Source organism: Nicotiana tabacum, chromosome 13 (genome assembly GCF_000715075.1).
Source record: "Nicotiana tabacum cultivar K326 chromosome 13, ASM71507v2, whole genome shotgun sequence".
Classification (NCBI taxonomy): Eukaryota; Viridiplantae; Streptophyta; class Magnoliopsida; order Solanales; family Solanaceae; genus Nicotiana; species Nicotiana tabacum.
This window is the reverse complement of record NC_134092.1, coordinates 128,126,231-128,150,781: the sequence shown is the minus strand read 5'-3', so window position 1 is coordinate 128,150,781 and position 24,551 is coordinate 128,126,231. Positions and strand designations below refer to the sequence as shown.

Sequence of the window (24,551 nt, the reverse complement as noted above, 5' to 3'; positions counted from 1 at the left end):
AGCACCCTGAACTTACATTCTAAGTATTTTGTCTTGATCCTTCTCAACTTGAAACCCTTAGACTCTTGGGTATGTCTCCAGACCTCCAACCTCTCGTTAATAAAAATGGGCTAAGTGTTGATCCCTGATGCAACCCCATCTCAACCAGGAAGTACTCAGAGTCTCCTCCTGCTATCCTAACGCGTGCCTTAAATCCATCATACATGTCCTGTATGACCCTAATATACACTACAGACACTCTCTTAGCCTCCAAATATCTCCATAGGACTTCTCTCGGGACTTTGTCATAAGCTTTTTCTAGGTCAATGAACACCATATGAAAATCCTTCTTCACCGCCCTATACTGCTCCACCAATCTCCTCAGAATGTGGATGACTACAGTAGTCAACCGTCCTGGCATGAAACCAAACTGGTTATCGGAAATGGACACACTCTTCTTCATCCTCCCTTCAATCACCCTCTCCCAAACTTTTATCGTATGGCTTAATAACTTGATACCCCTATAGTTGTTGTAGTTATGGATATCCCTCTTGTTCTTGTACAATGGAATCATCGTACTCCGCCTTCACTCATCAAGCATCTTTTTCATCCTAAAAATGATGATAAACAACCTAGAGAGCCATTCCAGGCCCGCCTCTCCCACGCTCTTCCTAAATTCCACAGGAATCTTGTCTGGCCCGATCGCTCTGCCCCTACACATCCTGCACATATCCCCTTCAACCTCCCCCACTCGTATGAGCTACAGTACTCAAACTCGCGATGACGCTCCGAGTACTCCAACTCATCCAGGACAATGCTCATATCCCCCTCCTCATCCAAGAGTTTATGGAAGTAAGACAACCATCTCTGTCTAATTTGTGCCCCCTCCAACAAAAATCTATCATCCTCGTCTTTTATGCACCTTACTTGGTCCAGATCTCGGGCCTTCCTCTCTCTAACCTTCGTCATCATGTACAACTTCTTGTCCCCACCTTTATCCCCAATTTCCTCATATAAACAACCAAACGTCGTGGTCTTAGCTGCCGTAGCCGCTAACTTAGCCTCCTTCCTAGACTTCTTATACCCCTCCCTGTTATCTTTCTCATGCTCCTCGTCTATGCTCTCCACAAGATTCAAATACACCACTTTCTTAGCTTCCACTTTCTCTTGAACCTCTTCGTTCCACCACCAGTCCCCTTTGTGGCCATCAGAAAAACCCTTCGAGACCTCTAACACCTCTCTCGCCGCCTTTCTAATACAATTCGTTGTTGTAGTCCACATACAACTCACGTCCCCGCAACTCCTCCAGGCTCTTATAGCCAGCAACCTCTCCCCCAACTCCTGGTCTTTGTCCTTAGTTAATGCACCCCACCTGATCCTGGATTGACCAGGTATAGCCCTCTTCCTCCTCTTCCAGTTGATCTCTAAGTCCATAACCAAAATCCTATGCTGGGTCGTAAGATTCTCACTCGGGATTACCTTGCAGTCCCTGCATAAACCTCCATCACATTTTCTGAGAAGAAAATAATCATTTTGGGTCTTGGCCACCATACTCTGAAAGGTTATCAGGTGTTCTGCCTTCTTCGGGAAACACGAGTTAACAATCACCAGATCAAAAGCTTTAGCGTACTCCAGCAATGAAGTACCTCCTCCGTTTCTATCTCTAAGACCGAAGCAACCATGTGCACCGTCATATCCCTCAGACAACCTCCCAATGTGGCCGTTAAAATCTCCTTCTACAATAACCTTCTCGGTGGACGGTATACCCCGCACCAACCCATTCAAATCCTCCCAAAAGCGCATTTTAACCTCCTCGTCCAAACCCACCAGAGGCGCATAAGCATTAACTACGTTCAAAGTATGCCCTCCCACAACTATCTTAATGGCCATCAACCTGTCATTCACCCTCTTAACCTTAACCACTAACTCCCTTAGATCCCTATCAACCAAGATGCCTACCTCGTTCTTCCCTCTCACCCTCCCCGAATACCACAACTTATGGAGAATCTTGCTAACTCTATAGACTTTCTGTCACGACCCAAAATTTCTCACCGACGGGACCGTGATGGCGCCTAACATTTCACTTGCTAGGCAAGCCAACATTAGAGAATCATTAAATAAATTCCTTATTTCCATTCAGTAAATAACAATAATTAACTAAGGTGAAATATAATAAGTGCGGAATATTATAAAATTGTATTAATTACTACCACCCGGATCTGGAGTCACAATTCACGAGCATTCTAGAATTTACTACAAGTAATAGTCTGAAAGAAATACAATTGTCTGAATGAAAGAAAACAGTAGGACATAAAAGATAGACGGGGACATCAAGGTCTGTGAACGCCGACAGATCTACCTTGAGTCTCCGGACAGCGGACCAATAGCAAAATCTCGATCAACCTAAGCTGGTACCAAAATCTTCACAGAAAGTGCAGAGTGCAGCATCAGTACAATCGACCCCATATACTGGTAAGTGTCGAGACTAACCTCGGCGAAATAGTGACGAGGCTAGGACAAAACACCCACATATAACCTGAACAATATAATCATGCTAGTGGCAACAACAGTAAATAAAGGAATAATGTAGAAATAATGGGAAGGGGACATACAGTGGGGGAATACAATATAAAGAGTGAGAATAATGAAAAGACAGAATTAAACCGAAAATCCTTAAACGAATTGAGCAAATAAAACAACAAAGGAAAATTACACGGCATCACCCTTCGTGCTTTTACTATCAACCTCACCGAATAAATAAATAGAACGGCACGGCATCACCCTTCGTGCTTTTACTCTCAGCCTCGCCAAATAAATAAATAGAACGACACGGTATCACCCTTCGTGCTTTTACTCTCAACTTCACTAAATAAATAAATAGAACGGCACGGCATCACCCTTCGTGCATTAAACCTCTCATAATATACACGGCATCACCCTTCGTGCTTTTACACTCGTCCTCACAATATAAATAATGCATGCACGGCATCACCTTTCGTGCTTTACACTCCACCTTATAAATCAAAGAATCAATAACAACGGATAGATATGAGTATCACAAAGAAACCAATATTTTACCCATAATCACTAGCACAATGTAACCTCAACCTTGAATCAATATTCGAAAGTTACCAAACCTCAGTGAAACCAGATATAAGTCACCCAACATTTCAAATAACCCGCTAAGCATGGATAGTAGAATTTAAGGCTACAAAATAGACAAGAATAGAATTTCACTCGCATGCTATGACTTGACAACGACGCATAGATGCTCGTCACCTCACCTATACATCGTATTTAACAACCAAACACGTAGCAAATGAACACATAATACTTATTCCCTCAAGCCAGAGTTAGACACAATACTCACCTCGCTCTGAAGGCCACTTAATTCTCAATCAAAACTTTTCCTTTGGAATTCACCTCCAAACCACTCGTATCTATTCAAAAATGACTCAATAATATCAAATATTTCTAAAGAAATCCATTATATTGCATAAATTAAATTTTTCAAATTTTCCTCCAAAAAGTCGAAAAATCGACCCCGGGCCCGCTTGGTCATAATCCGAGGTTCAGACCAAAATCCATTTATCCATTCACCTCTGAGCCCGAATATGTAATTAGTTTTGGAATCCGACCTCAAATTGAGGTCTAAATCCCCAAATTTCCGAAATTCCTAGTTTCTACCCTAACCCCTAATTCTATCATGAAAACTCTAGATTTTAGGTTGATAATTCAAGAAATGTAATAGGTAATTGGAAGAAAATGGTTTAGAATCACTTACCAACACTTTGGGGAAGAAATGACTCTTGAAAAATCGCCTCACACCGTTTGGTTTTTGAGAAAAATGAATTTTTGGCTAAATCCCGTGTTTGGATTCTGTTAAGTGTTGGGCGACAGTGTTCATCACGTTCGCGAGAGCACTGTCGCGTTTGCGAAGAGTATAGGCTGCCAAGACTTGGCGTTCGCGAGACAGCACTCGCGTTCGCGTAGGCTACCCTTCCATGGTCTTCGCGTTCGCGAGACAGTGTTCGCATTCGCAAGACAGTGTTCGCGTTCGCGATGAAGAAAAGGCTAACTCCCCCTCCCCAGTGCCTAATACTACGCGTTCGCGATGGGCTTATCGCGTTCGCGAAGGGTAACGCCTCCATCGCTTCACGTTCGCGACCAAGCCTTTGCGTTCGCGAAGAAGAAATCCCTGCCTCATCAGTTTACTCTTCGCGTTCGAAAGAGGACCTTCGTGAACGCGAAGAAGGACATGCCAGGACCCAGACTCTGCAGAAAAAACCAGATTTCCAAAGTCCAAAACATCTCGTGGCCTATCCGAAACTTACCCGAACCCTCGGGGATCCAAACCAAACATGCACACAAGTCTAAAAATATCATACGGACCTGCTCGCGCGATCAAATCGCCAAAATAATACCTAGAACTCCGATTTTAGCACCAAATCAAATAAAATTTTCAAGAACACTTTAAAATTTTTATTTTCTCAACTGGACGTCCGAATCACGCCAAATCAACTCCGTTTCTCACCAAATTTTACAGACAAGTCTTAAATATCATAATGAACCTGTACCGGGCTCCAGAACCAAAATACGGACCCGATACTAACAATGCCAAACATCAATCTATTCTTAAAACAAATAATTTCCAAACTTTTAATTTTTCATCAAAATATCATAACTCAAGCTAGGGACTTTCGAATTCGATTCTGGGCATACGCCCAAGTCCCATAATTCGATACGGACCCACCGAAACCATCAAAATACGGATCCAGACCCGTTTACCAAAATTGTTGACCGAAGTCAACTAAAATCAAGTTTTAAGGAAAATTTTTTTATTTTTATTAGGTTTCAACATAAAATCTTTCCGAAAATATGCCCGGACTGTGCACACAAATCGAGGAGGATAAAAATGAGATTTTAAGGCTTATGAGCGAAGATTTGAGTTCTAAAACATAAGATGACCTTTTGGGTCATCACACTTTCCCGTTTAAGTCCCTATATTCCATGACCCCACTCTCAACCTATAAGGTCACTTACCCCCTGCCACCCCTACACTCTACACCTCGTTTCCCCGAGGACATGTACTCACTCTATCATAGCTCGTCACGGCCACTAGCCCAGCAAAGAAGTTACAAAAAGAACAGACTAAAAGAATAGACTAAAAAAATAACCTAAGGATACGCAAGGTGCTAACAAGGAATACAGCTAGGCATACACGAATTAAGTATTAGTTAACACTAAGGTCTTTGATATAAAACAGGAAAAACTAACTAAATACAATGTAGAGCACGCAACTGTAGATATAAAAGAGCACGCAACTGTAGATATAAAAGATATAGGCAAGCAAAATAAACAGATACCACAAATACCAAAGATGGAACGAAAGAACTTGGAGCGGGTTTTCCTGAAGTATGCTAGATCTGCTCAAGAATGTTGATCGTCCTGTTGCGTCCCACCAAAAATCTGTTCGAAAGTCGCCGGAATGAATGAAACTCGCCGGAAGTCTGTACACACTCCCGGAAGTAGCCTGTCCTCGCCGGGAACTCACTGCACCTGTCCAAAGAAAACATACACACCCACACACACAGAGAAAGGGAGAGGGAGAAAAAGAAAGAAATAGAGAGGGGACAAAGATACACTACAGGGATCGCCAAAAATATTTCCAAGCAAGATGAGTCGCCATAGATACACCACACGGGTCGCCGGAACTTGCAGCAATCACTGAAAAACACACTCGTCCCGACTGGTCGTCGCACCCACTCGACGGAGAAAGAAAACAGGAAGAAAAGCGACGCCGCCGCCGAGACCAGAAGACGCCGGAAAAAACAAAATGAAAGAGAGAAGAAAGGAGAGAGAGAGATAGATAGATAGAGAAAGTGAGAGCGGATGAAAAGATAAAAGGGGGGACTTACCTGTGACGGCACTTGCGGCAGCGACGACGACGGTGAGGCATCAGGTGCTGGGGTGATGCGGGGAGGGTTACCATTGGGGGGTCAGAGAGTTAGAGATTTAGAAAGTTAGAGAGAGACAAAGTCGAGATTTTTCCTTCAAGATTTTTTAGACGAAAGGAAATTATAAAGACATGAAAGTTAGAGAGAGAGTAGGCCACATTTGACTCTTTTAAGGATAATACAATGAAGATGAAAAAAAATTTAGCTTATAATTTGTAAGTTCTTTTTTTAATTTAAACTTGCAAATTAAAGTTTATATTTTATAACAATTAAATTAAAGAGAAAAGAGTAAATTCAAATTTGAATTATTAAATATAGTCTTCAAAATTCAAAGGTTTTGCATTGACCTAGTAAGTTCTTCATAGTCAATATGAACTTTTTGGCCATCTTCTGGAGTATTAAATTCAGATGGGTTACCATTATGTTGTATATTTCCAAGTTCCTCGTCTTCTGGTTTATCAACATCTTTACGTACTCGATTTCTTCGCTTCAATCTAATCCAATCTCTGAAACATACTAGACCTTCCAAAGCATTGCTTCCCAATGAGTGGCGGGTGTCACCTAGTTGTTGTCTTGCTTGACTAATGCGCTCTCTTGTGCAACGGTTGAGATTGGTACATTTAGCATGTGCCGAAAGAACAAAAAATTACTTTTCATTTTCATGCCACTATGCCAATGGTGAAAACTCCTTTGTGCGAGGCTCGGTTTGGTTTTGCAAGTAAAATTGAAGTTCATTAATGTTCCTGCTACTGGTTTGAGTGGAAGAAAATGTAGACCAAATATTATAACCATGAATGCCTTCATCTTCATCCATAGTAGCGGATGTTCAGGTAGAATTAGTACAATGAAAAATGGGATTAACATTTCCTACATCATTAACAGCATTGTCAATTAAATTTACATAATAATTATATAGTTGTTGTAAATAATCATTTTGCTTGTTCATAGAAGAATATATATCTCGGATTTCAGTTGGTCCATTCTCCATATAAGTGTATAAAGCATTGTTAATTGGTGACAATTAGACATCTTAATAGATAAATTTAAAACAACACAAATAAAGTAAATAGGAGGAATTAGAAAAAAATATTTTTTGAATTTTGCTTGTATTTTTTCAACAACATTCTTATATTTTTCTTTTTCTTTTTTAAATCAGAAAGTAGAAGAGAAATTTCAGCTATATGTACTGAAACCATAGTAACAGTGGGGTAATAAGCTCCAGAAAATACAATAGTAGCTATATAAAATTTATGTAAACATTTAACATTATTAATGGCCTCCCAAGTATTTGTTAGCATACGGTTTGGATCATACAATGCGCATTAGCAACTTCAATTATAGGCAATCTATATTTGTAGCAACATCTTAAAAATAAGTATGTATAATTTCAGCTAGTAACTATTTCATCTGGCATGAATCTGGGGTTAAGGTTAAGTTCGGTACACTTAGACTTAAATTCCCTAATACTAGATTGTCTATTATTTCCTTGAATAACACCAAATGCTCTTCTAACATGAGTAATCTCACTCGAAAATAAATCAAGGCTACTTTTAACAATTAAATTATAAACATGACATGCACACCTAACATAAAAGATATCATCAAATGGTGGTTGCAATTGCAGTTTAAATAGTGAAATAGAAGCATTATTATTAGTAGCATTATCAAAAGACATACACAATACCTTTTTTATTAAGATTGTAAAATGCAACAACTTCGCAAATAGCAGTACTTATAAAAATAATGTCACGACCCCAATTTTTCTCCGTAGGATGTCGTGATGGCACCTAATCTCTAAGACTAGGTAAGCCTAACATTCATACAGAAATAATTAAAATAATGATTAAAGTCTCAATAACTTAACAACTAATATAAAGGAAACTCCGAAACACAACATAAACAACTCCCCAAAATCTGGTGAATATAAGTCACAAGCTCTATAAGATGGTACTGGACATCCCTATACATCCGTATCTATAGAAGGATAAGAAATGAAATAAACTGGATAGAGGGTGATTACGAGGCTTGCGGACGTCGGTATGTATACCTTGAAGTCTCTGAAACTGGGCTCGCCTCACTGGTTCCTGGACTGGTAGGAGGTACCTGGATCTGCACAAAAAGATGTGCATAAGTGTAGCATGAGTACACCACAACAGTACCCAGTAAGTGTCAAGCCTAACCTCGATAGAGTAGTGACGAGGTCGGGTCAAGGCCCTAATGGAATAAATAAGGAATTGAACAGGTATATAACATCGTAATAATGATAACAATAGAAATGAGACAATAAAGAAATACAATGAGAATAGCTACACTGAACTAAGGTAAATAATGCATCACGGAAGAAAACAAGGAATGCTATGACATGGAACAAAACAACAAAACACAAGTAAAGTAATAGAAAAGTATCAACAAGGATCACTACTGAGGTACCGCATCGTAGTCTCAAATCACAAAATAATTCACAATCTTTCCTTATATCATCGCGGGAGCCTTGCATTCAGTTTTGAAAATCATTTTTCCAAAATAGCTTCCCGCATTTTAGCCCACCTTATCACACCGCATGCCTTCAAGTAGTTCCCCTACTAGCAACACGCGTATCAAGCCCACAATATCTGCCCAATATCACAACTTGCGAAGAAACCAATAACAATTATGTTTTCATAACAAATAGTCCATGGCTTAACCACAATAAGCACAAGAGTCATACAATAACATCGGAGATGAATAACTCAACAAGAATAGTATCTCACAACTTTACAACTTTGCTTCAATGTAAATCACGACCTCTATAACTCTATACCAATTTCAACAATAAGATATTCCACAATTAACAACTTCAAGTAAAGAACTCAATAATTAAATAATGATTAAGGAATAGAGGAAACAATACTTCAACTAAACATGTAAAAGCAACTAACAACTAAGAGATTAAACAAGTAGATCATATGAGGATATACTAATGATGATAAATATAACATGTTAAGATAACTCAATTAAGGCATGTAAAGAATCTACATAGCTAAAATCGGTCAATTTTCACATTTAGCCCGTATACCCACATCACCTTGCGTACACAGCTTCCACACGTCACAATTATCACAAAACAATATCAATCAAAAGGGGTAATTCTCCCACACAATGTTAGGCAAGACATTTACCTTAAAACTGTAACGACTCGGCCGATCGTTTTGAGTATTATAACCCCTTTCCCTCATTTATTGCTCAATTTGTGCTTTACAGTTATTTTATGACTTACCGAGTTAGTTGGTTCGGGTCCGGAAGAATTTCAGAGTGAAATGAGACACTTAGTCTCTTAGTTGAAAACTTAAGTTGGAAAAGTTGACCGGATATTGACTTATGTGTAAACGACCTGGGAATTGAATTCTGATGATTCCAATAGCTCCGTATGGTGATTTTTGGACTTAGGAGCATGTCCAAAAAATTATTTGGAGGTCTGTAGTGGAATTAGGCTTGAAATGGCGAAAGTCAAATTTTCGGAAAGTTTGACCAGGGGGTTGACTTTTTAATATCGGGGACAAAATTTGATTCTGAAAATTTTAATAGGCCCGTTATGTCATTTATGATTTGTATGCAAAATTTGAGATCAATTGGACTTGATTTGATAGGTTCCTGCGTCGTTTGTGGAAACTTGAAATTTCAAAGTTCATTAGGCTTGAATTGGGGTATGATTCGTGGTTTTAGCGTTATTTGAGGTGATTTGAGGGTTCGACTAAGTTCGTATGATATTTTGGGACTTGATAGTATGTTTGGTTGAGGTCCCGGGGAGGGGGGCTCGGGTGAGTTCCGGGATAGTTTCAGATCATTTTTTCTTCTTTTGCAATTGCTGGAACTGGTGTATGGTATTGTTCTTCGCGAACGCGAAAGGTCTCACGCATTCGCGAAGAATGATTTTGGGTTGCTGGGATTTTCCCATCGTGAACGCGATGAAGGAGACGCGAACACGAAGAAGAGGCTGGGGAATCCTACACGAACGCGAGTGGGCGGGCGCGAAGAGGAAAGGGAGTTAGGGCCTGCCTGGCGTTAAGCCTTCGCGAACGCGGCTCGTGTCTCGCGAACGCGAAGGGGCAGAGGTAGGAATTCATCGCAATGAGGAGATCGCGAATGCGAAGAAGGAATCTAGACAACACATTTTTGTGCTTTGCGAACGCGATGAAGGCATTTCTGGGCAGAATTAAAAGTCCCAAAACGGGGGTTTTGAGTTCATAACACAAAATCAAATTGGGAGCTCGGTGGAAAGCGATTTTTGGAGAGATTCTTGTGTGGGTGTTTGGGGTAAGTAATTATTATCCAGTTTTGGTTAATTTTTATGATTATGCCTTTGAATCCATCATTTAATGGGTGAATTAAGTTGAAATATTTTGAAAACCCTCTTGGTTTAAATTGAAGATTTGAGGGTCGAGTTGAGGTCGGAGTTTAGTAAAATTGGTATGGTTAGACTCGTGGTTGAATGGGTTTTCGGATTTTGTAACTTTTGTTGGGTTCCTAGATGTGGGCCCCACGGGCGATTTTTGAGCTAAAATTCGGATTTTGATGGAAAATTAGTATTTTCTTATGGAATTAATTTCAATAAATTTTATTGACTGAATTAAATTATTTGTGACTAGATTCGAGGCGTTTGGAGGCCAATTCACGAGGCAAAGGCATAGCGGAATAAAGAATTACACGGTTTGAGGTAAGTAACAATTTAAATTTGGTCCTGAGGGTATGAAACCCCAGATTATTGTATTATGTGAATATTTTGGAGGTGACGCACATGCTAGGTGACGGGCATGTGGGCGTGCACCGTGGGAATTGGGACTTGGTCCATTCCGTGAAACTAGAAAGTTGAATAAGCTTGTTGTTAGCTATGTGCCATTTCTGTGCTATAGAAATTTGACAGTGAATCATGCTTAGACTATGTGATAGTACTGTTGGGACCCACAGAGGTCGCGTACTTGTTGAATTATTTGCTAATTGATGTCTTGTACTCAGTCATGATTTTTACTTGCGTATCATACCTCAGGCTTTCTTGATTTTTGTTGATACACTATGTTATCTTTATTTGGGCTGATCTTTGTGATTTCCGAGATCCCGAGAGACTAGAGAGGTTGATGGCTGAGTGAGGCCGAGGGCCTGTCGGTGAGGTATGGATACTATAGCACGTGAGTTATCCGTGCGGATCCAGATATTGATACGATAGCACGTGAGTTATCCGTGCGGATTATAGCGCTTGGGCTGTAGGAGCCCCTCCGGAGTCTGTACACCCCCAGTGAGCGCATGTACCTATTGAGTGTGCGTGCTGAGGGCTGGGAGCCGAGTGATTGAGTTGTTGTGATAAGTTGAGTGATTGTTGCCCTGGGAGGCTTTACTTGCTTTTCATTTGTTGTTTCACTTAGTTGCTATCTGTCACTATTGTGAAATTTCTGAAAGATTTTATATCCGGATTGCCTGAACTTGAACTGTATAAAAAATTGATTTGACTTAAATGAACTATAACTGTGTAGCTCGTCACTATCTTTAGTTTCTTATTTATTATTGCTACTTGCTGAGTTGCTTGTACTCATACTACACCATGCACTTCATGTGCAGATCCAGGTGCTCCCGGTCATAGCGGGTGTTGATTCTCTCGCACAGTTGGTTTTTCGGAGATTCAGAGGTAGCTGTCGTATTTCGCAGACCTTGTCTCTTTGTCCCTATCTCCTTGTTTATTGTATTTGGTCTCAGATTAATATAGACCGTATTTTCCAGACTTGTATTCATATTAGATGCTCATGTACTCAATGACACCAGATTTTGGGAGTGTTTGTATCTGAAATTGTGAGGTCTTTTATTAAACTCAAATTATTATGTTTTTTTAAGCTTTAAGAAAATCGTGGGTTATTGATGTTATCGGCTTGCCTAGTATCGAGATAGGCGTCATCACGATATATGAGATTTTGGGTCGTGACAAAAACACGCTACTCAATCCACTACTAGGCCTTTCCTCCGATTATCCAACTTCGAACAACTCGAATCTAGCCAAAACAACTTCATACCATAAATATAAACTATAGGAAACTATTTCAAACAATAAAGTTACGATCTTTATAAAGAAATAAAAAGTCAACTCAAAACGTCAACCCAGGGCCCGCGTCTCGGAACCCGACAAAAATTATAAAATCCGAATACCTATTCGATAACGAGTCCAACCATATAAGCATTACTCAAATCGCCTTTCAAATCCCCAAAATTTAGCCTAAAAAGTTTCACAAATATTTTCCCAAATTTCCAACTCAAAACACTAATTAAATGATGAAAACAAAAATAAATTCGTGTAATATAACTAAAACCGAGTTAGAATCTCTTACTCTGATGAATTTCTTGAAAATCTCTCAAACAATCGTCACAAACATAGCTTTCTAGGTCCAAAAATAGATAATGAAATCAAACCCTCGAACTATGCCTTTTCTGCCAAGTGATTCCGCTTCTGCAACCAGGTGGTCCCCTTATGCGGAACCGCTCATGCGGAAAAATGAAGCCCACTTGTGCATACCACTCAAATCAGACCCTCCGATTCTGCGGGAAAACACCCACATTTGCCCACACGCGCTTGCGGAAGAAATGTCGCACCTACGACCAATGTCCGCTCATGCACTTCCTTCCATCGCAAAAGCGGCTTTGCTTCTGCGGAGACCTTCCCGCTTTTGCGATCCCAGCATCCCATGCTCACTACCGCACCTGTGCTCCTAAGTCCGCACCTGCGGCCATACCCATCGCAGGTGCGATCACACCAGAAGCTTAGAAGTTCTCAGCAATGCCCCAAGTCCAAACTTGATCCGGATTCAATCTGAATCCCACCCGGGGCCCCCAGGACCCCGTCTGAATATACCAACAAATTCCAAATACATAACAGACCTACTCGAGGCCAAAAATTACATCAAACAACATCGATTCTACGAATCACAACCCAATTCAAGCTTATTGAAATTATGAACTTTTGAATTCCAAAACTAATATCGATTCATACCAAAACAACTCCGATTGACTTCAAATTTTGCATGCAAGTAATAAATGACATGACGTACCTATTACAACTTTCGGAATCGGAATCCAACCCCAATATCAATAAATTCAACTCTCGGACAAACTTTTCAATCTTCCAAACCTTAAACTTTTCTAACTTTCGCCAATTCAAGCCGAAATAACCTACGGATCTCCAAATCAACGCCCAGACAGACTCCTAAGTTTAAAATTACCATACAGAGCTATTGAAACCGTTAAAACTCTATTCCGGAGTTGTCTACATAAAAGTCAAATTACGGTCAACGCTTTCAACTTAAGGCTCCAACTTAGGGACCATGTGTCCTATTTCACTCTGAAACTCACCCGAACCAAAACCAAACACCCCCGGTAAATCACATAATCATAATACAACATAGAGGAGGCAATAAATAGGGGATCAGAGCTAACATACTCAAAACGTCCGGCCGAGTCGTTACAAATAATAATATAACTCTGATCTTCATCATATTTAAAAGCAATAATACATTTGTGCATACAAAAATTATCATCTATCCAATAATATGTAATTGTCAAATAATCATCTCTATTAACAACATGGCCAATATCAAAAGTTAGAGAAATTCTACAAGGAAGGTGGTCAAACAAATAACGTATGTATGCCTCATATTGTCAATGAAGCCTAAAGATATCATATCTACAAGTACTTCTAGGGATACATTTAAATAAAGGATTATAAATCCTTTGAATATGCATAATAAGATATGATGAAGAAGCAAAAGAAAAGGAAAGACAACCCAAAGCAATCATTTTTGTTAACTCATCACGCTCCTTTATTTTATCATATTCAAAAGTCCTCAGTACTAGGGTTTAGAATTCCATGATTTTCATCTAAATGAGGGCCACATTCTATAGGATGAGTAATTCTCATATGTCTACTAAGTGTCTTAGTCCCCCCTAAATTTCCTCTTGTCTCATAATTAAAATCATCTTTACAAATTTGTATCTAACTCTATCAGAATTCTCTATTTCCTCAAAAACTAATTCCAAACTTTGTTTCTTCTTCTCCAATGACTAGTAGTCGGGGCTATAGGTTGTCTACTACTAGTGCCACGACAACCATCCTTGTTACCAACTCCAACACTGATTTCTAATTCATTATCTTCTATAGCGTAATCTTCCTGTAATTGTTCATAATCTATATAATTATCAAATAATATTTCAGAAACATGTGTAAAGTCATTTATATTACTACGAGAAGTTAAAGTAGCACCTCTTTTTCTATTTTTTCGATTATCCCGATTAGCAACTTATTACAAACTCGTTTTGCAACATTAAACTATTGTGAAAATTTAATTACCAATAAACATTAAATATGCAAAAATTAAATATACAAATAAAATATTAAATAAGAGAAAGAGTTGGAACGAGTGAACTAAATTCCGTAATAAATTGAACACTTGATAATTTTTGAAGTCTTAAATTGAATTTCTCAACTCCGATGTTACCAAGAATAAACTTCAATTGTTCAAACTTTAAATAATACCATAAATAAAATTCCAAAAAAATGAGAGCCAAATAGTTGATAGCAATTTAGTTGAAGAATAAAAGTATGACAATTGCGAATTTGGGTTTGAGAATTGAGAGATGAGTGGAGAAATGAAAAAGAGGAAGGGGGTCTATTTATAGTTTTTAAAGTGTTAAATTAATAAATAATAAAAGTGTTATTTTTTTAAAAAAAATGAGTTATTCTTGCAATTAAGGCCGTTGGGCAACAATCAAAATTGGAGTTGACCGTTGCCAACAGTCAAACGTACGTCATTAAAAAAAAATTAGTCGTTGAACCGGTTCGGTTAACCGATATCCAAAACACCATCGGCACATGCCAGTTCAATGGTCAGTCTACCTATGTCCGGCCCTTTTACCATCGGACTGGTCCAGTCCGGTCGAAAACTGGTCCGGTACGGTTCGAAATCGGGTAAGCCCGTCCTGATAGACGCCCTTACTTAAAACTCATAAAAGTCTAAATTCTGAATGTGTTACTTTATCTTCGGATGTTAACTAAGTGAGGGGTAGCGGGCCATCGCAGGGGTGGGGTGAGGAAGAGGTTCATCAATCTCCCTCCAATAGCTAGCTCGAATCTCAATTACTAGAGAAAATAGTGCTATAGTATATCAAAAGTAAAAGCAGAACAGAGTTAGGACCACTATTGACTAAGTCTTTGGCCATGCATGGCACGTAATGTTGCAAAATTGAACCATTTATAAAAAAACATCGTAAGCACGTTAAGAGATTACTCCTTTTAAATGTAAAAGTAGTACTAAGTTTTGAGTTTTGAAATCATTTTATTTAGTACTAACTTATCATTTTAAAAGACAAAGGCTTCACATAACTAAACTATAAGTCTAACGTTCTCCTTTTACTTCCACAAACGAAAGTAAAAGGCTGCAAATTAAACTAAGTTTGAATGCACCACTACACGTGATATGCTATGGCTTTGATTCTTGTACTAAAAGTTATGGAGGGTTAGAAAGTTAGTTTAGCAAATACAAAATGGTGAATGGAATAGAGAAAAAGGCTGATACTGCAGAGTATCTTTATATGCTTGGAGAGGAAAACTAAAGGGTTTAGAAATTTGTTTTTGTATAAAGTCTATAGGAGAAAAGAAATAAGCATTCATGCTATATTCTATCTCCTTTACATCTATTATTGTTTGTATAAACATCTGTCAAACAGGTTTGCCCGATTAATTTAGATTCGCTCCGTGTAGGCCATTAAGGAGGAAGCCCGACTAATTTATATTCGTTTCATGAAGGGTCATTAAGGAGGAAGTGCTTCCCACCATGAGTTTTTTTATTTTTCTAGCTCGAATCCTATATCTTTTTGAGTCAAAAGTTTATTAAAAACAGTCTTTCTATCCTACATAAAACAAGGGTAAAGTCTGTGTATAACCCACTCTCTCCAAACTTTTACCCGTGAGATTAATTATGATGTTGTTATTGTTGAACTCGGTATCTTTAATTAAAATTGGAGGGTTCCATTAAATTACATTTTTCTTATGTTTTTAACATATGACACATAAGGTGAAAGTTGTTATGTCTTTTGGGATTCTAATTCCTATAAGAGATATCTTGCACTCGGTACGTTTGTTTTATTCTACTTTAATTCAATTCTCTCCCCCCCACCCCCAAAAAAAAGAAAATAGTGAAAAAGAATTTGCTACGTCACTATTTGGTATAGTTATCATAATTTTCACTCCGTTTTGTCTAGTCCGGTAAACTACTAAAGATAAAGATTTTTAAAAAAATATAAAGATATACTCTATACACAAATAGAGAAACATTATATACTCTATTGTAACTTTGGTATTGTTTTCAGTGTGGCGTTTTAGTTATTTCCGTGTATATCATTTTCTGAAACCCAATGCTATTTTTAGCATTTGTGTAACAATCGAAAAATAAACAGAAAAAAGGATATGACGATGGAATATATTAAAATATTTAATGTTTATCACTACTTCGTCTTTTCTTTGACAACTTGAGAAGAATATATCGTCCACCTACTTCTATTTGCACCAAAAAAGACATTACCAAATTTACCAAAGTTATCATAGGAAACACATTGATTTTTTGAGTCATTGTACGAGATGTATTTAAAAGATTGCAATAACATTAAATATAAGTTTGCTTATTTGATTAGATACTCTCAGTTATTCTAAATTAAATGCAATATAACCTCATTGAACGGTAATCGTAGTAGTTACATTCATGTGCCAATCTAATTAATCACAGGAACAACTGTGGATAGACGATTAGTGCCTACGTAATATAGTGTCGGTCGTTCATTCAATATAGCGTTCGGACTCATGTACCTTCTAGAACTAGGGGTATTCGAGCCTCTACTGATTATACGTGATCGTTAGAAATGAGTATTTTATAGCATGAAACTAAAGCAAAGATAAGCATGACAAGAGGTAGAGCCATGCTTTTAACCTTATCAGTTTTGTGTTTTAGAACAAGTGCTAATGACTGAGTTCTAAATGTAATATTGATACATATTTAATAAATTTTTTAATACAAATATATTATTTTAATAAAAGATACTGAGTTCGGCCAACTTGTTCGACTTCTGGCTTCGCCCCTATTGACGAGTTTAAAGTTGTTGGAATGTAAAATATTTATTATATTTTCAAAGAAAAAAGTGGAAAAAAAAATCGACCCAACCTATGAATGTAAGTCATATGTGTTTAAGGTTAAATTAATTATTTTGATTTAAGTACCCAATGTTGATAAATTTTTTAGGATAAGACGATATATTCCAGAGAAATTTCAGTACAAGTTTTTCCTCTAGTTTCTAGGATTTAGGATAAAATCTCTACCTAGGTCGTTATAACCATAACTGCACACACAAATATATATAAAGGGAGTTCATACACTTTCTTATTTCTTTTTCCAAGTTCTAATATCGTTCAAGTTAAAGAAATGATATCAAATGAATATCCAGTAAGGAAAATGTTTCATATTTCTCGAAGAGCTCCCTAATTCCGAAAGAAATTTCAATAGCTTTTCAAGGAAAAATAAAAGTACCATTATTAATTGATGTAAGTGTATTATCCATCGTTTGAGAACGTTCGAAGTAGTTTCTAACTTAACTTATAGCATATTTGGTCAAACTTCTAAAATCAGCTTATTTTGAGAAATGTTTTTCTTAAAAGTGTTTTTCTCAAAAGTATTTTTGGTGAGGAACAGTTCATGTTTGACTAATTAATTTGAAAAGCACTTCTGAGCAGCAATTAGTGTTTGGTTAAACTTTTAAAAAGTACTTCTAAGCCTATTTTTCTCAAAAGTGCTTTTTAGAAAAAGTATTTATAGGGAGACGCTACTTTTTTTCTGGTCTCCAGCTTATGCTTCTACTCAAAAACACATTTACCTTATTCTAAAAACTTGGCTAAACATTTCAACTTTGAAAGATTTTTTTTTTTTTGCCTTGAAAAAGTTTGGCCAAACGGACTATAAAAATAAAAGGACTCTAAAGATTAGTATTAATACAAGCAGCAATGTTGCTTTGCAATTATGGATAAAAGAATATAAGATGCAAGGGTTACATATATTAAAAATTAGAAAATAAGTTACCCTATCCATTAATACTGTAGATTATAATATTAGAGACGGATTTAAACAGAGTATATGGACAAAGAATATTCATATAGTCAATTTGAGTTTTCCTTGAAACTGAACCATAATTGGTGTTACAACTATTATTTAATAGATTCAAAATCAATATGCTTTACCTTAAACTGAAAACAGAAAATAAATTCAAAAGGACATACTATATTATTCCATATAGAATTTATTTATTACATCATTACTTGCTCATTCAACTCTAGTCAATTCCCCTATGACTCACTATTTTGACTGCCCCACCTAAAAATGTGTTCCGAACATAAAATTAGGAGCCCTTTATCAATTCCCTCATTTCTTTTCTTTTTAAAACAATAATAATAACTACTCCGTCTGTTTTAATTTAGATGACATATTTTTTTATTAGTCTATTTTAAAAAAATAACATATTTTTATAATTAAGAATAATTAAACTTTAAACTTTTCATTTTACTCATTACCCTTAACAAAAAGCTTTTATAACAATACAAATATCATAGCTCCACAAAGCTTTTATCCATTCCGCTTTTAAGATCACAAATTTCAAAAGTCTTCCTCTTTTCTCCTAAATTCTGTGCCGAGTCAAACTATATCATCAAAATTGGAACGGTAGTACATCTCAGTCACAAATAAATTGAGAATTCCATCATAAAAACCAAAATATTAATTTGTGCTCTTATAGAAATTTGAAAAATACAACCTTCATTCTATAAATTTATTTTTTGTATAAATTTAAGTTCTATGCACCATTACAATTAAATCATTTATTAAATTATTATAAGTAAACCCCTGCATAAGTTGAAAAATAAATAGATTTTGCAGAAGCGCTAAGTAATATGATACAAAATATAAACTAAATATGCTATCATTGATTAGAATTAAAATTGTTTTCACACTACTCGTATATTATAATAGCCCCACCCGCTATTAATAGTGTCTGCTTTGAGGTTAGGACCGTACGGTTTTAAAATGCATCACTAGATTCTAAGACATGTTTACTTATATAACCAACATTGCTCCCGTATTTGTTGATATGAGATTCACCAAGGTATCACATTATAGTTAAAATTTGACATATATATATATATATATATATATATATATATATATATATATATATATATACATTACATTTTCTTTCCTTTTTGTGTTTATTTATGTTTATTGGTATAGAATCCACAATTCCATAGGTTTCTCTCCCCAAAATCTCTCCTTTACCCTAAACACAAATGTCCATTTCCTACATAAAACCTTCTTCTTCTCTTCTTCTGAATAGTCTCCAAACCCCACATTACTCTCTACACTCCCCTTCTTCCCCTTTTCTCTCTGTTTCTATTAAAGCCCCAAAATGAGAAAAATGCTAATGTTTACATGCAAAAAACTCTAGAAATCTTTTTCTCTTGAAAAAAATTCAATCTTGTAAAGATGGGATTTTGATTAAAGGGTTTTAATAGCAGAGGCTGTTATTGTTATTTTTTGCTTTATTTTCAATTAATGGCTGAAAACAGCAATAATGACTGTGTAGCCTCAAACCTACTTGTTTGTACAGAAACTAAGACTAGTCTTTACTTTGATAATCTTGATTTTGACCAAAAAAGAGTTCAAGAAAACAATAAAGTTTTGAGCTTTAATAACTATGGCAAATCAGAGGCATTAATGATTGATTTATTGCCAAGTTTAAGTGATGAAAGCTTTGGTTTTATGTTGAAAAGGGAAAAAGATTTTTGTCCTAAAGATGATTATCTTAAGAGATTGAGAACTGGTGACTTGGATTTGAATGTTAGAAGAGAAGCTCTTAATTGGATTTGGAAGGTTATTATTGGCAATTGCTTTTTTTTTTTCCCCTTCTTTTTGTTGATCATAATTTTATGTTAATTCATGATTGCTCATTAGGAAAAAGTTTGAAAAATTTAGGACTTTATTCCATTTTAATCAACTCTATGTTTGCATTAATACCATCTTATTGTTTTACCCTTTTTGGTTAAATGCTAGTTTTCTCATTGAGTTTCTAGTTCTTTACTGAAAATGGAGTTTTTTTCCTTATATCTGATGTCATTTTCTTCGTTTTTGTATTTTTTTAGGATTTTACTTGAAAATGACATTGATTAGTGGGACATAATTAGGCATACATTGAAAGATTTTAACAAAAAAGAGTAAAATGAAAGCATTTTGATGTTTATGTACACCTTTTATTGTGATTTTTCTGAATTATTATTATTAATTTTGTTTTTTGTTTGTGTGTTGCAGGCTCATGTGCATTATGGATTTGGAGAGCTGAGTTTTTGTTTGTCAATAAATTACCTTGATAGGTTTCTGTCTTTGTATGAATTGCCAGTAAGTTCACTTTATATAATTTGTCTTACACTTTGTTTCCTTATGTTTGAACTTTTCACTATTGGTTGGTTTTCTACATTCTGCTAAATTGCCTTTTTATTTTTTTTTTATTTTTTTACCTTGGATTTACAGAGAGGTAAAACTTGGACAATTCAATTGTTAGCTGTTGCTTGTTTATCCATTGCAGTTAAAATGGAAGAGATTAATGTTCCCTTTACTGTTGATTTACAGGTGAATAAAAATATACAATCAAGAACTTGTTTTGTTAATATTTATTTGAGTAGACATTCTTGAATTGGAGTGTTTGTAGTAAATCTTGAGTTTTTTTTTTTTTGGAACAGGTTGAGGAGCCTAAGTTTTTATTTGAAGGTAAAACAATACAAAGAATGGAACTTTTGGTATTGAGCACATTGAAATGGAGAATGCAGGCCTATACACCTTGCAAATTCATTGATTATTTTATGAGAAAGATGAATGCTGATGAAATCCAATCAAGGCAATTGATTTCTAGATCAATGCAACTAATATTAAGTACAATAAAAGGTTTTTATTCTCACTACTCTTTTGAGTCTTTTTGGATATGGATGGAATTGAATTCAAATTGTGCCATTTTTTGGTCCTTAAAATCATTTAAGTGTTTGATCCAGTCCTTGGTTGGGAAAATTGAATGCAGGTATTGACTTCTTGGAATTCAGGCCTTCTGAAATTGCTGCAGCAGTAGCAATGTCTGTTTCTTTAGGGGAAAGGCCACAAGCAAAAGACATTGATAAGGCAATGCCTTGCTTCTCCAAACAAGTAGAAAAGGTGAAAGATTTTGTGCGGTGCCCCCATGATATAAAATTTTTGATTCTTGTCCCCTACCCCGGCTTTGATCTAGTAGGAAAAGCGCAACCCCCGGCTTTCGTCTAGTAGGAAAAGCACAACGCACGATGCATAGGCTAGGACGTCAAAGATTCACGGTTTCGAACTGTGCACCTTAGGTCCCTCGGGATTTCTTAATTAAAAAAAGACCAGCTTGGTGCACTAAGCTCCTGCTATGCGCGGAGTCCGAGGAGGGCCGGACCGCAGGGTTTATTGTACGCATCCTCTTTATTTCTGCAAAAGGTTGTTCACAGGCTCGAACCCGTGACCTCGTGCTTACATGTCAACAACTTCCCGGGATTTCTTGATTATCACAACAAATAAAATAAAAAAGCCTCTTGATTCTTGATGCATTAAAAATCATCAACTTGTTTTTATTTATTTATTTTAAGTGGGGTTTCATTTTTTAAATTTTCTGTGATTTTACAGGACAGAGTGATGAAGTGTCTTGAGTTGATTCAAGATTTGACATTGGTTAGTGGGACTAGTGCTACCACTACTGCAGCAGGTACATCAGTACCTCAAAGTCCCAATGGGGTGTTAGAAGCTGCATGTTTGAGCTATAGAAGTGGTGAAGGAACAGTTGGCTCATGTCCAAATTCATCACACAGTAATAGTCCAGATGCTAAAAGGAGGAAACTTGACACAACATCATCTCTTTGAAGTCATGAAACCTTAATTTTTTAATCTTTCTTTTAGTTTTTAGAGCTTCACACCCCTTAAGTCCAATCAGTTTTGGCTAAATGGAAGATTTATTGTGGCTTTTAAAAGTCACTTGCAGACAAAAGCAATTGAGAAAAAGAGAGGAAAGGGTGAAAAAATGGGAGGGAGTTGGGAGTGAGGAGAAAGAAGAGGCCCCATGCTTTTAGCATGAAAAGAATTGTCACCAGCTTTTAATAATAATCCTGAGTTGTCAACAACCATAGTAATAGGAGGTTGAGGAGAAGGGTTGAGTTTTATTTTACTTGACGACGAGGTCAAGGTTTCAGAGTGTTGGAAATAGCTTCTTCCAGAATTATAGGGTAAAGTTGCGTACAATAGACCCTTGTGGTTCGGCTCTTTCGGATTCCGCGCATAGCGGTAGCTTAGTGAACCAGACTTTTCTTTATTTTATTTTACTATTTTTTGGGTTATTATTTTAATTTCAAATGAAAAAAAAATATAGAATTAAAAAGGTTTGGGAGGAGGGAGGGAGGCAGGAAAAAAAAGGATAGAGGATTAAGTGGTATAATTAATAGAGGATATTAGATGGTGGTATTGTTTTATTATTTCTATTTTGTAGTGAAATTAAGATGTATCTTCATAGCACTCCATATGCTTATTTCTTGGAGTAACCATGTAGATGAGGTGTTATGGAATAAAACTTCCAAAAAAAGGCTTTGTGCTCTTCATATTTGTTAATAATGGTGCATTGTGTTAGTGCAAAATGGATCTCCATTACTACTTGTTTATTTCGCTTCGGTCATCTTATTATTTAATTTTATTATTGCTTCTTTTTTCATTGTTTTTACACTACCGTATATCGTTTTTATTACTGCTATGCTTATGCTTTTTTTGAGCCGAGAGTTTATTGAAAATAGTCTCTATGTCTCCATAAGTTAGGAGAAGGTCTGTGTATACACTTTTTTCAATCATAGCTTCTAAGCTAATCGTATTTACCTAAGGTTCATTTGATAATTAATCCAGCATGATATACTGCTTAAGATAATATGATATTTGGTTGATCGTATAAGAAAAATTATCGTCATAGACTAGTGTAGCATTTGGGTTAGTAGCTGTATTAATTTATGCATGAATTATATATTAATTTATGCGTTATAGTACAGAATGAATATATGTATTGGCAATGTAGCAATTAAACTATTTAAAGATATAATGTTCTTTTAGAGTAAGTAATTCATGTATAACAATATCTTCATTATTAATTATTAGATAACAATCACTTAGTTATTAATCAAATGATAAACAAACTCTACATTATAAAAACTATGCAGTGAATCAAACGATCCTTTATTGTAAATAATAGGGGGGGGATAAGGAAAGAACAAAATTGGATAAACTTGATATCTTATTCATTTAGTATTTGCAATTTGCTGGCTTGATTAATTTTTATTTGTGTTCGATGGGGTAAAACACTCCCCACTAAAGGATTTATTATTGGCAAACTCAAATTCGAAATCTCCGATTAATAGAGGAAGAATCTCAATCATCCCACATATATCTCTCGATTAATTTTCTATCAAATGTCAATCAAACACATCATAAATTATTACCAAATTTTGTAATAAAAAAGTATATTTTATTTCAAGGACGCATAAACGACGCCGTAACACCGATTTCGTAGAAGAAAATGCGACGTCGTTCACCTGTTTTCTGGTAATGATTACCTTTTTTGTACTTTTTGGGATCTGAATTGGCAATATTGGGCCATGAGCTCTGGCCCCCATCCGTTTAGTTTGACCATATAGCTACGTGTCATCATTGTAACTCACAATCAATAAAATATTATTTTCATTTTTTCTACTTTTCTTTTGGCCAATTACTCTTTACTACTACTTTAATTTTCTTCCACTTTTAAAATCATAAGGCGTTCTAGAAAATTTTCTTATACCCCTTTGAGTTTAAAGAAGAACAAAAATAAAGCAGAGAATTTTACATCCTATCTCACATAACCGACAAATGACATGATCGGTAAAAACTTACCCGTATTATAAATTTATACAAATTTAATAAATTTTCTTATTTGATAATAGATTACGAGTCTTAATCACCTATGCGTTAAATAGAAGAAAACGGAATAAAGGAAATATTAATCTTTTCTTTGTGTTTTTTGTTTTGACTTAATCCGGTTCGTAATTTCTTTCTGTTTGTAAATAACACAAGTAATCGATCTGAAAATTATTGATAAATCAAATCAAAGCATTATCAACTTACCACTATTAAGAATTAAGAACATAAAGGGTGTGTTTGGTATAACGAAAAATATTTTTCAAGAAAATATTTTTTTGAAAAATAAGTAGTAATTTTACTCATTTTTTGGTATTTGGTACGTAAATTAAGGAAAATAACTTGTCAACAATATTCATAAATAGTTTAGATACAATAAACATAAAGCCATAAACTTTCGAACCAACAACCTTCCTAACCCATAAATTTGATAAACTTCTAAACCGCTAAACTTTCAAACCTGCAAACTTTCGAATTCGTAAATTCTATAATTTTTAAACCCGCAAACTTCAAAACACATAAACCTCTGAATTCA

The 24,551-nt window shown here is 36.0% G+C and overlaps 2 protein-coding genes across 2 annotated transcripts; one reads left to right on the top strand and one right to left on the bottom strand.

The window, feature by feature from the left end:
- Positions 1-585: 585 nt before the first annotated feature.
- LOC142168355 (uncharacterized) lies at positions 586-1,869 on the bottom strand. The gene has a single exon (XM_075229033.1). It carries the CDS (start codon positions 1,867-1,869, stop codon positions 586-588), a length of 1,284 nt encoding a protein of 427 aa, XP_075085134.1.
- Positions 1,870-19,242: 17,373 nt separating this feature from the next.
- Positions 19,243-22,702, top strand: LOC107782437 (cyclin-D4-1-like). Its single transcript, XM_016603321.2, has 6 exons — positions 19,243-19,906; positions 20,342-20,428; positions 20,561-20,659; positions 20,770-20,971; positions 21,102-21,232; positions 21,719-22,702. Exons 1-6 carry the CDS (start codon positions 19,589-19,591, stop codon positions 21,950-21,952), a joined length of 1,071 nt encoding a protein of 356 aa, XP_016458807.1. The 5' UTR covers positions 19,243-19,588; the 3' UTR covers positions 21,953-22,702.
- Positions 22,703-24,551: the final 1,849 nt, after the last annotated feature.

Coding starts and splice junctions, on each gene's coding strand:
- LOC142168355 (XM_075229033.1), bottom strand. CDS start 1,869: ATGGCCATTAAGATAGTTGTGGGAGGGCATACTTTGAACGTAGTTAAT.
- LOC107782437 (XM_016603321.2), top strand. CDS start 19,589: ATGGCTGAAAACAGCAATAATGACTGTGTAGCCTCAAACCTACTTGTT. Junction 20,429..20,560: donor TGTCTTTGTATGAATTGCCA/GTAAGTTCACTT, acceptor TTGGATTTACAG/AGAGGTAAAACTTGGACAAT. Junction 21,233..21,718: donor TCTCCAAACAAGTAGAAAAG/GTGAAAGATTTT, acceptor GTGATTTTACAG/GACAGAGTGATGAAGTGTCT.